The sequence below is a fragment of the Salvelinus alpinus genome, chromosome 2, assembly GCF_045679555.1.
Source record: "Salvelinus alpinus chromosome 2, SLU_Salpinus.1, whole genome shotgun sequence".
NCBI lineage: Eukaryota > Metazoa > Chordata > Actinopteri > Salmoniformes > Salmonidae > Salvelinus > Salvelinus alpinus.
Genome location: NC_092087.1, coordinates 91,298,237 through 91,313,872, shown reverse-complemented (window position 1 = coordinate 91,313,872; position 15,636 = coordinate 91,298,237). Strand labels below are relative to the sequence as shown.

Here is a 15,636-nt window from a genome sequence, read left to right as displayed (position 1 = left end):
CCTCCATTCCTCTATCCCAATGTTCAGTGATCCTGTCTCTTGTCTGCACCCCCTCCATTCCTCCATCCCAATGTTCAGTGATCCTGTCTTCTCCCTCTAAACCCCCTCCATTCCTCCATCCCAATGTTCAGTGATCCTGTCTTCTCCCTCTGCACCCCCTCCATTCCTCCATCCCAATGTTCAGTGATCCTGTCTTCTCCCTCTGCACCCCCTCCATTCCTCCATCCCAATGTTCAGTGATCCTGTCTTCTCCCTCTGCACCCCTCCATTCCTCCATCCCAATGTTCAGTGATCCTGTCTTCTCCCTCTGCACCCCCTCCATTCCTCCATCCCAATGTTCAGTGATCCTGTCTTCTCCCTCTGCACCCCCTCCATTCCTCCATCCCAATGTTCAGTGATCCTGTCTTCTCCCTCTGCACCCCGTCCATTCCTCCATCCCAATGTTCAGTGTTCCTGTCTTCTCCCTCTGCACCCCCTCCATTCCTCCATCCCAATGTTCAGTGATCCTGTCTCTTGTTCATCTGCACCCCCTCCATTCCTCCATCCCAATGTTCAGTGATCCTGTCTTCTCCCTCTGCACCCCCTCCATTCCTCCATCCCAATGTGTTCAGTGATCCTGTCTCTTGTCCATCTGCACCCCCTCCATCCCAATGTGTTCAGTGATCCTGTCTCTTGTCCCTCTGCACCCCCTCCATTCCTTCATCCCAATGTGTTCAGTGATCCTGTCTCTTGTCCCTCTTCACCCCCTCCATTCCTCCATCCCAATGTGTTCAGTGATCCTGTCTCTTGTCCATCTGCACCCCCTCCATCCCAATGTGTTCAGTGATCCTGTCTCTTGTCCCTCTGCACCCCCTCAATTCCTTCATCCCAATGTGTTCAGTGATCCTGTCTCTTGTCCCTCTGCACCCCCTCCATTCCTCCATCCCAATGTGATCCTGTCTCTTGTCTGTCTGCACCCCCTCCATTCCTACATCCTAATGTGTTCAGTGATCCTGTCTCTTGTCTGTCTGCACCCCCTCCATTCCTACATCCCAATATGTTCAGTGATCCTGTCTCTTGTCCGTCTGCACCCCCTCCATTCCTCCATCCCAATGTGATCCTGTCTCTTGTCTGTCTGCACCCCCTCCATTCCTCCATCCCAATGTGTTCAGTGATCCTGTCTTCTCCCTCTGCACCCCCTCCATTCCTCCATCCCAATGTGTTCGGTGATCCTGTCTCTTCTCCCTCTGCACCCCCTCCATTCCTCCATCCCAATGTGTTCAGTGATCCTGTCTCTTGTCTGTCTGCACCCCCTCCATTCCTACATCCCAATATGTTCAGTGATCCTGTCTCTTGTCTGTCTGCACCACCTCCATTCCTCCATCCCAATGTGATCCTGTCTCTTGTCTGTCTGCACCCCCTCCATTCCTCCATCCCAATGTGATCCTGTCTCTTGTCTGTCTGCACCCCCTCCATTCCTCCATCCCAATGTGTTCAGTGATCCTGTCTTCTCCCTCTGCACCCCCTCCATTCCTCCATCCCAATGTGTTCGGTGATCCTGTCTCTTCTCCCTCTGCACCCCCTCCATTCCTCCATCCCAATGTGTTCAGTGATCCTGTCTCTCTTCTCCCTCTGCACCCCCTCCATTCCTCCATCCCAATGTGTTCAGTGATCCTGTCTCTTCTCCCTCTGCACCCCCTCCATTCCTCCATCCCAATGTGTTCAGTGATCCTGTCTCTTGTCCCTCTGCACCCCCTCCATTCCTCCATCCCAATGTGTTCAGTGATCCTGTCTCTTGTCCCTCTGCACCCCCTCCATTCCTCCATCCCAATGTGTTCAGTGATCCTGTCTCTTCTCCCTCTGCACCCCCTCCATTCCTCCATCCCAATGTGTTCAGTGATCCTGTCTCTTGTCCCTCTGCACCCCCTCCATTCCTCCATCCCAATGTGTTCAGTGATCCTGTCTCTTGTCCCTCTGCACCCCCTCCATCCCAATGTGTTCAGTGATCCTGTCTCTTCTCCCTCTGCACCCCCTCCATTCCTCCATCCCAATGTGTTCAGTGATCCTGTCTCTTCTCCCTCTGCACTGATCTTAGAACAAAGGATGGATCAAATCACTGTGGTAGATATTAAGATTAGTACTTTGTGTTCTTCTCATAACTGTCCAGTACCTTCACATTAGTGCTGAGGAAGGAGAGCAGACCTTAGTGCTGAGGAAGGAGAGAGGAGACCTTAGTGCTGAGGAAGGAGAGTGGAGACCTTAGTGTTGAGGAAGGGAAGAGGAGACCTTAGTGCTGAGGAAGGAGAGTGGAGACCTTAGTGTTGAGGGAGAGGAGACCTTAGTGCTGAGGAAGGAGAGGAGACCTTAGTGTTGAGGAAGGAGAGAGGAGACCTTAGTGCCGAGGAAGGAGAGAGGAGACCTTAGTGCTGAGGAAGGAGAGAGGAGACCTTAGTGTTGAGGAAGGGAAGAGGAGACCTTAGTGCTGAGGAAGGAGAGTGGAGACCTTAGTGTTGAGGAAGGGGAGAGGAGACCTTAGTGTTGAGGAAGGAGAGAGGAGACCTTAGTGCCGAGGAAGGAGAGAGGAGACCTTAGTGCTGAGGAAGGAGAGAGGAGACCTTAGTGCTGAGGAAGGAGAGAGGAGACCTTAGTGTTGAGGAAGGAGAGTGGAGACCTTAGTGTTGAGGAAGGGGAGAGGAGACCTTAGTGCTGAGGAAGGAGAGGAGACCTTAGTGTTGAGGAAGGAGAGAGGAGACCTTAGTGCCGAGGAAGGAGAGAGGAGACCTTTGTGCTGAGGAAGGAGAGAGGAGACCTTAGTGCTGAGGAAGGAGAGAGGAGACCTTAGTGCTGAGGAAGGAGAGGAGACCTTAGTGCTGAGGAAGGAGAGGAGACCTTAGTGCTGAGGAAGGAGAGGAGACCTTAGTGCTGAGGAAGGAGAGAGGAGACCTTAGTGCTGAGGAAGGAGAGAGGAGACCTTCGTGCTGAGGAAGGAGAGAGGAGACCTTCGTGCTGAGGAAGGAGAGAGGAGACCTTCGTGCTGAGGAAGGAGAGAGGAGACCTTCGTGCTGAGGAAGGAGAGAGGAGACCTTCGTGCTGAGGAAGGAGAGAGGAGACCTTCGTGCTGAGGAAGGAGAGAGGAGACCTTCGTGCTGAGGAAGGAGAGAGGAGACCTTCGTGCTGAGGAAGGAGAGAGGAGACCTTAGTGCTGAGGAAGGAGAGAGGAGACCTTAGTGCTGAGGAAGGAGAGAGGAGACCTTAGTGCTGAGGAAGGAGAGAGGAGACCTTAGTGCTGAGGAAGGAGAGAGGAGACCTTAGTGCTGAGGAAGGAGAGAGGAGACATCTGCATGCTCGTCCATCTGTTTGCAACCTCTGAAGTTGACCCCGTTTTAAGTTCAACTGTGTCCTTGACAGGGATGCGCTTGCATATATTTCCTATATTCACAAATATATGTAGGACCACCGATATCCTTTAAAATAATCTATTGGTCCTCACTATAAGACATGAGTTATTAGCGTGTGGAGTCAGCGTTGATGCTGTTACTACAATGGAACAGAAATAATGGAACAACTCTAGAGATTAAATAGAATGATCACTGTATCGGAAGAAACTGTTTGAAATATCTTTATCGTTCCAGTTTATTTGATCAGTTACATTTTATTGTAAATATATCCCGAGCCAGGGTACGTTTCCTCGTGCGTCGTTTGTTACACAAACAAACTGAATTTGGAAGTCCTGCCGTAGCGCGGCGGCGGCGTTACATTCATTCTGAGCAACATTCCTAAAAATAGGCCTGTCTGCTTGACGTCACTCGGCCAATCACGGATTAGTTGGGAGGGCGGGGGCAACGCGAGGCCATTCCGTCAGTCGGCCAATGGTCTTTCGCCAAACAGGGCTTGTTCCGTTAGCTCCGCCCACAAGCCGAGCCAATCAGAATCCCGCGAAAGGAGCGAATGTGGGCGTGTACATCTGCCAGTAGGAAAATAATCAGTGACGTCACTCAACGGGTTTTTGCACGTAAAAGTCGGAATCTTGGTTTTGTTGACGGACGGTAATGTTCCAATCTGAGCACTTTACTAGTTTGACACACTGACAGGTGGCCAATCAGTGTCCTTCACTCCGTTATCAGTCGGGCTGGATTCAGCCAATGGGCTCTATGGATGGGCCTCGATCGTCTTTCGGCTGTAGTCGGTCACTCGCCTTGCTTCACACCGATTCTGGTGATTTCCCGAACTCATCGGGTTCGGTAAAACGACATCCTCGGAGCCGGGTTCGGGAAAGGAAAGGGGATTAGGCATCCGGCTCGGAGAGTGGCCACCTTGCACGGTGCGAAAACGGGGTATTTGCGCTGGGGAGAGGCGTGGGGCCTCGATCGGCGGGGGCTGCACGGAGGGACAGGCGGGGACAGACGAACCGACCGAGTCGGGCTGGATGCGCTGGACTCGGCCCGGAGCGCTGCGGTTCCAGCCAAGCACCATACCACAGCCCAAGACAGAAAGACGAGACACGGACGTCGCTGTCTCCATTCCGGACTATAACACCATTTATTCTGTTTATAACGGGTCTATACTGTAGAGAACAGGTGAGCTCACTGCCCGTCTAGACTGCAGCTGTCAAGCTATTTCAGTCCGGACCGACTGGTTTTGGGAGAACGAACGGACCGACTGCTGGACTCAGCTTGGACCGGGTCCTGGAGAGTCCAGGGCGGGTTGTGGAGCTCGGATCGCCCGCTGACGGCCTGCCATCATGGGCAACGTGCCCACGGCCAAGAAGGGGAGCGAGATGGAGAGTGGTGGGTAACATTACAGTGTCGCTCAGAAGGATCAGTCTACCTGTCTGTTCACGTCTCTCTAACTGTCTCTGTGGGGGGACACCAGGCACCCCTGAAGTGTTGAGGGAATAGGCTGCTCTGGATATCCAGTATTCTATGCATACTTAAAATGGTGTAATACAAAAACATCGATCAATCATCACATTTATTTTATAAAGTCCTTTTAATATCAGTAGTTGTCACAAAGAGCTTTCCAGAAACCCAGACTAAAACACCCAAAGAGCAGGAAATATTGAGAGCAATATAGGCCTACACAGGCCTATTCATCTATAGGCCTACACAGGCCTATTCATCTATAGGCCTACACAGGCCTATTCATCTATAGGCCTACACAGGCCTATTCATCTATAGGCCTACACAGGCCTATTCATCTATAGCTTACTTCCATATAGCCACATTTGAGCATTCTAAAACAATACAGTTCTAGAGCATTACAGTTCTAGAACAATACAGTTTTAGAACAATACAGATTTAGAACAATACAGATTTAGAACAATACAGATTTAGAACAATACAGTTCTAGAGCATTACAGTTCTAGAACAATACAGTTTTAGAACAATACAGTTTTAGAACAATACAGTTCTAGAAGCTAGATGATCTTGTGAGCAGAGTTATTATTTATGAGTCTGATTGTGGACACATAGTCTATCACGCAAGGCTTATATCTGGTTGATGGATAAATAAAGTGACAGGTAGAAACGGAGATTATAGGCCATAATGTTCATGATGTTTGAATCCCAGACTGCCCCTTTTATATGCCTGATGTTTGAATCCCAGATTGCCCCTTTTATATGCCTGATGTTTGAATCCCAGATTGCCCCTTTTATATGCCTGATGTTTGAATCCCAGATTGCCCCTTTTATATGCCTGATGTTTGAATCCCAGATTGCCCCTTTTATATGCCTGATGTTTGAATCCCAGATTGCCCCTTTTAAATGCCTGATTCCCCCGCTGCCTTTAAGCTACTACATGTCTAGAAGTAGGCCTGATGTATTCGTTCAGGGAACAGTGTTGGAGCTGGATGTTGGCCAGTGTTCCAGACAGGTACAGTATGTTATCACCCAGCAGCACCAGCAGGACAGGGTGTCTTTTTGCAGGCCAGGTGTAAGAATGGCCACGTTGCTGTTAGATACCGTTACCAGGCGGCATGTTGGAGGCCCGGGCGCAGGCTGTAGAGCTGCAGGGCAGGTGGTGGTGGTGGGGCAGTTAGTAGAGGTGCTGACTAACAGACTGTAGACAGGAAGAGAGAGCAGTACACCCTTTCTAAAGCTCCCAGTCATTTCCTGTCTCCCTGAAGGACACACTGGGATGCTGAAACATTGGTGCTGAAACCCAATCAATGACTAGCAGTGAGACTCTTGTTTTTATAGCCACAGGGGTAGTTAGGTTATAACAGTTTATAATAGTTAGGTTATAACAGTTTATAATAGTTAGGTTATTATAGTTTATAATATTTAGGTTATTATAGTTTATAACAGTTAGGTTATGACAGTTTATAATAGTTAGGTTATAACAATTTCTAATAGTTAGGTTATAACAGTTTCTAATAGTTAGGTTATAACAGTTTCTAATAGTTAGGTTATAACAGTTTATAATAGTTAGGTTATACCAGTTTATAATAGTTAGGTTATAACAGTTTATAATAGTTAGGTTATACCAGTTTATAATAGTTAGGTTTTAACAGTTTATAATAGTTAGGTTGTAACAGTTTATAATAGTTAGGTTGTAACAGTTTATAATAGTTAGGTTATAACAGTTTATAAGTGTTAGGTTATAACAGTTTATAATAGTTCGGTTATAACAGTTTATAATAGGTTGTAACAGTTTATAATAGTTAGGTTATAACAGTTTCTAATAGTTAGGTTATAACAGTTTCTAATAGTTAGGTTATAACAGTTTATAATAGTTAGGTTATAACAGTTTATAATTGTTAGGTTGTAACAGTTTCTAATAGTTAGGTTAACAGTTTATAATAGTTAGGTTATAACAGTTTATAATAGTTAGGTTATTATAGTTTATAACAGTTAGGTTATGACAGTTTATAATAGTTAGGTCATAACAATTTATAATAGTTAGGTTATTACAGTTTCTAATAGTTAGGTTATAACAGTTTCTAATAGTTAGGTTATAACAGTTTATAATAGTTAGGTTATAACAGTTTATAATAGTTAGGTTATAACAGTTTATAATTGTTAGGTTATAACAGTTTATAATAGTTGCTTATAATGAGACTTTCCTGAGCCAACTGTATAGTGAGGATACTGTATAGTGGAGGATACTGTATAGTGGAGAATACTGTATAGTGAGGATATTGTATAGTGGAGGATACTGTATAGTGAGGATACTGTATAGTGAGGATACTGTATAGTAGAGGATACTGTATAGTGTAGGATACTGTATAATGGAGGATACTGTATAGTGGAGGATACTGTATAGTGAGGATACTGTATAATGTAGGATACTGTATAATAGAGGATACTGTATAGTGGAGGATACTGTATCGTGGAGGATACTGTATAGTGAGGATACTGTATAGTGAGGATACTGTATAGTGAGGATACTGTATAGTAGAGGATACTGTATAGTGGAGGATACTGTATAGTGAGGATACTGTAAAGTGTAGGATACTGTATAATGGAGGATACTGTATAGTGGAGGATACTGTATAGTGGAGGATACTGTATAGTGAGGATACTGTATAATGGAGGATACTGTATAGTGGAGGATACTGTATAGTGTAGGATACTGTGTAGTGTAGGATACTGTATAATGGAGGATACTGTATAGTGGAGGATACTGTATAGTGAGGATACTGTATAATGTAGGATACTGTATAATAGAGGATACTGTATAGTGGAGGATACTGTATAGTGAGGATACTGTATAATGTAGGATACTGTATAGTGAGGATACTGTATAGTGGAGGATACTGCATAGTGAGGATACTGCGTAGTGGAGGATACTGTATAGTGGAGGATACTGTATAGTGAGGATACTGTATAATGGAGGATACTGTATAGTGGAGGATACTGTATAGTGAGGATACTGTATAATGTAGGATACTGTATAGTGGAGGATACTGTATAGTGTAGGATACTGTATAGTGAGGATACTGTAAAGTGAGGATACTGTATAGTGTAGGATACTGTATAGTGGAGGATACTGTATAGTGGAGGATACTGTATAGTGGAGGATACTGTATAGTGTAGGATACTGTATAGTGGAGGATACTGTATAGTGGAGGATACTGTATAGTGAGGATACTGCATAGTGAGGATACTGTAAAGTGAGGATACTGTATAGTGTAGGATACTGTATAGTGAGGATACTGTAAAGTGAGGATACTGTATAGTGAGGATACTGTATAGTGGAGGATACTGTATAGTGAGGATATTGTATAGTGGAGGATACTGTATAGTGGAGGATACTGTATAGTGAGGATACTGTATAGTGGAGGATACTGTATAGTGAGGATACTGTATAGTGGAGGATACTGTATAGTGTAGGATACTGTATAGTGGAGGATACTGTATAGTGAGGATACTGTATGGTGGAGGATACTGTATGGTGGAGGATACTGTATAGTGTAGGATACTGTATAGTGGAGGATACTGTATAGTGAGGATACTGTATAGTGGAGGATACTGTATAGTGAGGATACTGTATAGTGGAGGATACTGTATAGTGTAGGATACTGTATAGTGGAGGATACTGTATAGTGAGGATACTGTATGGTGGAGGATACTGTATGGTGGAGGATACTGTATAGTGTAGGATACTGTATAGTGGAGGATACTGTATAGTGTAGGATACTGTATAGTGGAGGATACTGTATAGTGAGGATACTGTATAGTGTAGGATACTGCATAGTGAGGATACTGTATAGTGGAGGATACTGTATAGTGAGGATACTGTATAGTGTAGGATACTGTATAGTGGAGGATACTGTATATTGGAGGATACTGTATAGTGAGGATACTGTATAGTGGAGGATACTGTATAGTGAGGATACTGTATAGTGGAGGATACTGTATAGTGTAGGATACTGTATAGTGGAGGATACTGTATAGTGAGGATACTGTATAGTGTAGGATACTGCATAGTGAGGATACTGTATAGTGGAGGATACTGTATAGTGAGGATACTGTATAGTGGAGGATACTGTATAGTGGAGGATACTGTATAGTGAGGATACTGTATAGTGTAGGATACTGTATAGTGGAGGATACTGTATAGTGGAGGATACTGTATAGTGAGGATACTGTATAGTGGAGGATACTGTATAGTGAGGATACTGTATAGTGGAGGATACTGTATAGTGTAGGATACTGTATAGTGGAGGATACTGTATAGTGAGGATACTGTATAGTGTAGGATACTGCATAGTGAGGATACTGTATAGTGGAGGATACTGTATAGTGAGGATACTGTATAGTGGATGATACTGTATAGTGCAGGATACTGTATAGTGTAGGATACTGTATAGTGGAGGATACCTTATAGTGAGGATACTGTATAGTGGAGGATACTGTATAGTGGAGGATACTGTATAGTGGAGGATACTGTATAGTGAGGATACTGTATAGTGTAGGATACTGCATAGCGAGGATACTGTATAGTGGAGGATACTGTATAGTGAGGATACTATATAGTGTAGGATACTGTATAGTGGAGGATACTGTATAGTGAGGATACTGTATAGTGTAGGACACTGCATAGTGAGGATACTGTATAGTGGAGGATACTGTATAGTGTAGGATACTATGTAGTGTAGGATACTGTATAATGGAGGATACTGTATAGTGGAGGATACTGTATAGTGTAGGATACTGTGTAGTGTAGGATACTGTATAATGGAGGATACTGTATAGTGGAGGATACTGTATAGTGAGGATACTGTATAATGTAGGATACTGTATAATAGAGGATACTGTATAGTGGAGGATACTGTATAGTGAGGATACTGTATAATGTAGGATACTGTATAGTGAGGATACTGTATAGTGGAGGATACTGCATAGTGAGGATACTGCGTAGTGGAGGATACTGTATAGTGGAGGATACTGTATAGTGAGGATACTGTATAATGGAGGATACTGTATAGTGGAGGATACTGTATAGTGAGGATACTGTATAATGTAGGATACTGTATAGTGGAGGATACTGTATAGTGTAGGATACTGTATAGTGAGGATACTGTAAAGTGAGGATACTGTATAGTGTAGGATACTGTATAGTGGAGGATACTGTATAGTGGAGGATACTGTATAGTGGAGGATACTGTATAGTGTAGGATACTGTATAGTGGAGGATACTGTATAGTGGAGGATACTGTATAGTGAGGATACTGCATAGTGAGGATACTGTAAAGTGAGGATACTGTATAGTGTAGGATACTGTATAGTGAGGATACTGTAAAGTGAGGATACTGTATAGTGTAGGATACTGTATAGTGAGGATACTGTATAGTGGAGGATACTGTATAGTGAGGATATTGTATAGTGGAGGATACTGTATAGTGGAGGATACTGTATAGTGAGGATACTGTATAGTGGAGGATACTGTATAGTGAGGATACTGTATAGTGGAGGATACTGTATAGTGTAGGATACTGTATAGTGGAGGATACTGTATAGTGAGGATACTGTATGGTGGAGGATACTGTATGGTGGAGGATACTGTATAGTGGAGGATACTGTATAGTGGAGGATACTGTATAGTGAGGATACTGTATAGTGGAGGATACTGTATAGTGAGGATACTGTATAGTGGAGGATACTGTATAGTGTAGGATACTGTATAGTGGAGGATACTGTATAGTGAGGATACTGTATGGTGGAGGATACTGTATGGTGGAGGATACTGTATAGTGTAGGATACTGTATAGTGTAGGATACTGTATAGTGGAGGATACTGTATAGTGAGGATACTGTATAGTGTAGGATACTGCATAGTGAGGATACTGTATAGTGGAGGATACTGTATAGTGAGGATACTGTATAGTGTAGGATACTGTATAGTGGAGGATACTGTATATTGGAGGATACTGTATAGTGAGGATACTGTATAGTGGAGGATACTGTATAGTGAGGATACTGTATAGTGGAGGATACTGTATAGTGTAGGATACTGTATAGTGGAGGATACTGTATAATGAGGATACTGTATAGTGTAGGATACTGCATAGTGAGGATACTGTATAGTGGAGGATACTGTATAGTGAGGATACTGTATAGTGGAGGATACTGTATAGTGGAGGATACTGTATAGTGAGGATACTGTATAGTGTAGGATACTGTATAGTGGAGGATACTGTATAGTGGAGGATACTGTATAGTGAGGATACTGTATAGTGGAGGATACTGTATAGTGAGGATACTGTATAGTGGAGGATACTGTATAGTGTAGGATACTGTATAGTGGAGGATACTGTATAGTGAGGATACTGTATAGTGTAGGATACTGCATAGTGAGGATACTGTATAGTGGAGGATACTGTATAGTGAGGATACTGTATAGTGGATGATACTGTATAGTGCAGGATACTGTATAGTGTAGGATACTGTATAGTGGAGGATACTTTATAGTGAGGATACTGTATAGTGGAGGATACTGTATAGTGGAGGATACTGTATAGTGTAGGATACTGCATAGCGAGGATACTGTATAGTGGAGGATACTGTATAGTGAGGATACTGTATAGTGGAGGATACTGTATAGTGAGGATACTGTGTAGTGTAGGATACTGTATAGTGGAGGATACTGTATAGTGGAGGATACTGTATAGTGAGGATACTGTATAGTGTAGTATACTGTATGGTGGAGGATACTGTAGAGTGAGGATACTGTATAGTGAGGATACTGTATAGTGTAGGATACTGTGTAGTGAGGATACTGTAGAGTGAGGATACTGTATAGTGAGGATACTGTATAGTGTAGGATACTGTGTAGTGTAGGATACTGTATAGTGAGGATACTGTGTAGTGGAGGATACTGTATAATGTAGGATACTGTATAATGGAGGATACTGTATAGTGGAGGATACTGTATAGTGGAGGATACTGTATAGTGGAGGATACTGTGTAGTGGAGGATACTGTATAATGGAGGATACTGTATAGTGTTGGATACTGTATAGTGGAGGATACTGTGTAGTAGAGGATACTGTATAATGTAGGATACTGTATAGTGGAGGATACTGTATAGTGAGGATACTGTATAGTGAGGATACTGTATAATGTAGGATACTGTATAATGTAGGATACTGTATAGTGGAGGATACTGTATAGTAGAGGATACTGTATAGTGGAGGATACTGTATAGTGAGGATACTGTATAGTGAGGATACTGTATAGTGTAGGATACTGTATAATGAGGATACTGTATAATGTAGGATACTGTATAATGTAGGATACTGTATAGTGGAGGATACTGTATAGTAGAGGATACTGTATAGTGGAGGATACTGTATAGTGAGGATACTGTATAGTGAGGATACTGTATAGTGTAGGATACTGTATAATGTAGCATACTGTATAATGTAGGATACTGTGTGTGTCTGTCTATGAACCGTGAGATGTGACCATGTGCTGTCATGCTCATTTCTCCAAACCAGTTGTTCTGTGTTTTCGTACACCTGCATAGCAGAGTAGGGTACACATGGAGGATACTGTATAGTGGAGGGTACACATGTCACGCTGTGTTTTAAAATGTTTTATTTAACCTTTATTTAACTGGACAAGTCAGTTATTTACAATGACTGTGTGTGTGTGTGTGTGTGTGACTGTGTGTGTGTGTGTGTGTGTGTGACTGTGTGTGTGACTGTGTGTGTGTGACTGTGTGCGTGCATGTGTGACTGTGTGCGTGCATGTGTGTGTGTGTGTGTGTGTGTGACTGTGTGTGTGTGTGTGACAGTTAGATGTAGCAGTAGGTCACTAATGAGACTGTGTCCTGTTGTCCAGGTGTCACCTTGTTACTGACACACACACACACACACACACACACACTGGAGCTGAGCGAGAGAGAGAGAAAGCGAGAGAAAGAGGGCGGGACAGAGTGTGTAATGTTTACAGTACATTTTTTGGTTTATTTCATTTTTGTTTATTATCTATTTTACTTGCTTTGGCAATGTTAACATATGTTTCCCATGCCAATAAAGCCCTTTGAATTGAGAGAGAGAGAGAGAGACAGACAGACAGACAGACAGACAGACAGACAGACAGACAGACAGACAGACAGACAGACAGACAGACAGACAGACAGACAGTCTACAGACAGACAGACAGACAAAGAAAGAAATAGTAGAAATATATGTTGTGTGTTTTGGTCTCACTGAGAGTCACACACTGTTGGACAAACACACACACACACACATACAGGTGTACAGGCTCCTCTCAAGGACAAATTGATAACCGTGTGTGTGTGTGTGTGTGTGTGTGTGTGTGTGTGTGTGTGTGTGTGTGTGTGTGTGTGTGTGTGTGTGTGTGTGTGTGTGTGTGTGTGTGTGTGTGTCCAACAGTGAAGGAGTTCCTGGTTAAAGCCAAAGAGGACTTTCTCAAGAAGTGGGAGAACCCTGCACAGGTGAGTTATCTGAGGAATCAGATAGTTATATACAGTGGGGAGAACAAGTATTTGATACACTGCCAATTTTGAAGGTTTTCCTACTTACAAAGCATGTAGAGGTCTGTAACAAAAATCCAGAAAATCACATTGTATGATTTTTAAGTAATTAATTAGCATTTTATTGCATGACATAAGTATTTGATACATCCGAAAAGCAGAACTTAATATTTGGTACAGAAGCCTTTGTTTGCAATTACAGAGATCATACGTTTCCTGTAGTTCTTGACCAGGTTTGCACACACTGCAGCAGGGATTTTGGCCCACTCCTCCATACAGATCTTCTCCAGATCCTTCAGGTTTCGGGGCTGTCGCTGGGCAATACGGACTTTCAGCTCCCTCCAAAGATTTTCTATTGGGTTCAGGTCTGGAGACTGGCTAGGCCACTCCAGGACCTTGAGATGCTTCTTACGGAGCCACTCCTTAGTTGCCCTGGCTGTGTGTTTCGGGTTGTTGTCATGCTGGAAGACCCAGCCACGACCCATCTTCAATGCTTTTACTGAGGGAAGGAGGTTGTTGGCCAAGATCTCGCGATACATGGCCCCATCCATCCTCCCCTCAATACGGTGCAGTCGTCCTGTCCCCTTTGCAGAAAAGCATCCCCAAAGAATGATGTTTCCACGTCCAGGCTTCACGGTTGGGATGGTGTTCTTGGGGTTGTACTCATCCTTCTTCTTCCTCCAAACACGGCGAGTGGAGTTTAGACCAAAAAGCTCTATTTTTGTCTCATCAGACCACATGACCTTCTCCCATTCCTCCTCTGGATCATCCAGATGGTCATTGGCAATTTTCAGACGGGCCTGGACATGCGCTGGCTTGAGCAGGGGGACCTTGCGTGCACTGCAGGATTTTAATCCATGACGGCGTAGTGTGTTACTAATGGTTTACTTTGAGACTGTGGTCCCAGCTCTCTTCAGGTCATTGACCAGGTCCTGCCGTGTAGTTCTGGGCTAATCCCTCACCTTCCTCATGATCATTGATGCCCCACGAGGTGAGATCTTGCATGGAGCCCCAGACCGAGGGTGATTGACCGTCAACTTGAACTTCTTCCATTTTCTAATAATTGCGCCAACAGTTGTTGCCTTCTCACCAAGCTGCTTGCCTATTGTCCTGTAGCCCATCCCAGCCTTGTGCAGGTCTACAATTTTATCCCTGATGTCCTTACACAGCTCTCTGGTCTTGGCCATTGTGGAGAGGTTGGAGTCTGTTTGATTGAGTGTGTGGACAGGTGTCTTTTTTACAGGTAACGAGTTCAAACAGGTGCAGTTAATACAGGTAATGAGTGGAGAACAGGAGGGCTTCTTAAAGAAAAACTAACAGGTCTGTGAGAGCCGGAATTCTTACTGGTTGGTAGGTTATCAAATACTTATGTCATGCAAAAAAATGCAAATTAATTACTTAAAAATCATACAATGTGATTTTCTGGATTTTTGTTTTAGATTCCGTCTCTCACAGTTGAAGTGTACCTATGATAAAAATTACAGACCTCTACATGTTTTGTAAGTAGGAAAACCTGCAAAATTGGCAGTGTATCAAATACTTGTTCTCCCCACTGTATATGTGTGTGTGTGAGAGAGAGACAGAGAGACTTATTTCCCTCAGATTACACAGATCCACAAAGAATTCGAAAACAAACCCAATTCTGATAAACTCTCATATCTACTGGGTGAAATACCACAGTGTGCCATCACAGCAGCAAGATGTGTGACCTGTTGCCACAAGAAAAGGTCAACCAGTGAAGAACAAACACCATTGTAAATACAACCCATATTTATGTTAATTTATTTTCCCTTTTGTACTTTAACCAGTTGTACATCGTTACAACACTGTATATAGACATAATATGACATTTGTAATGTCTTTATTCTTTTGGATCTTTTGTGAGTGTAATGTTTACTGTAAATTTTTATTGTTTATTTCACTTTTGTTTATTATCTATTTCACTTGCTTTGGCAATGTTAACATATATAAATAAATTGAAATGTACATTGAATTGAGAGAGAAACTGGATAATTGATTCTTGTCATATCTGAATAAGGAAATTCTGCTCGTGTGGCAATACTTGAATGTGGAAATTCTGCGCACGCCTGCCCGCCCACCCGCCCGTGTGTGTTACTGCGCCCATCTGCCCGCCCACCCGCCCGTGTGTGTTACTGCGCCCATCTGCCCGCCCACCCGCCCGTGTGTGTTACTGCGCCCATCTGCCCGCCCA

The 15,636-nt window shown here is 43.6% G+C and overlaps 1 protein-coding gene across 1 annotated transcript in view; it reads left to right on the top strand.

The window, feature by feature from the left end:
- Window positions 1-4,136: 4,136 nt before the first annotated feature.
- LOC139568221 (cAMP-dependent protein kinase catalytic subunit alpha-like) overlaps window positions 4,137-15,636 on the top strand; it is a 37,989-nt gene continuing 26,489 nt past the window's right edge. Inside the window, exons 1-2 of the mRNA XM_071389968.1 lie at window positions 4,137-4,766; window positions 13,324-13,385. Coding sequence (XP_071246069.1) covers window positions 4,721-4,766; window positions 13,324-13,385 — 108 coding nt within the window. The 5' untranslated portion in view covers window positions 4,137-4,720. The remainder of the gene's footprint in view (window positions 4,767-13,323; window positions 13,386-15,636) is intronic.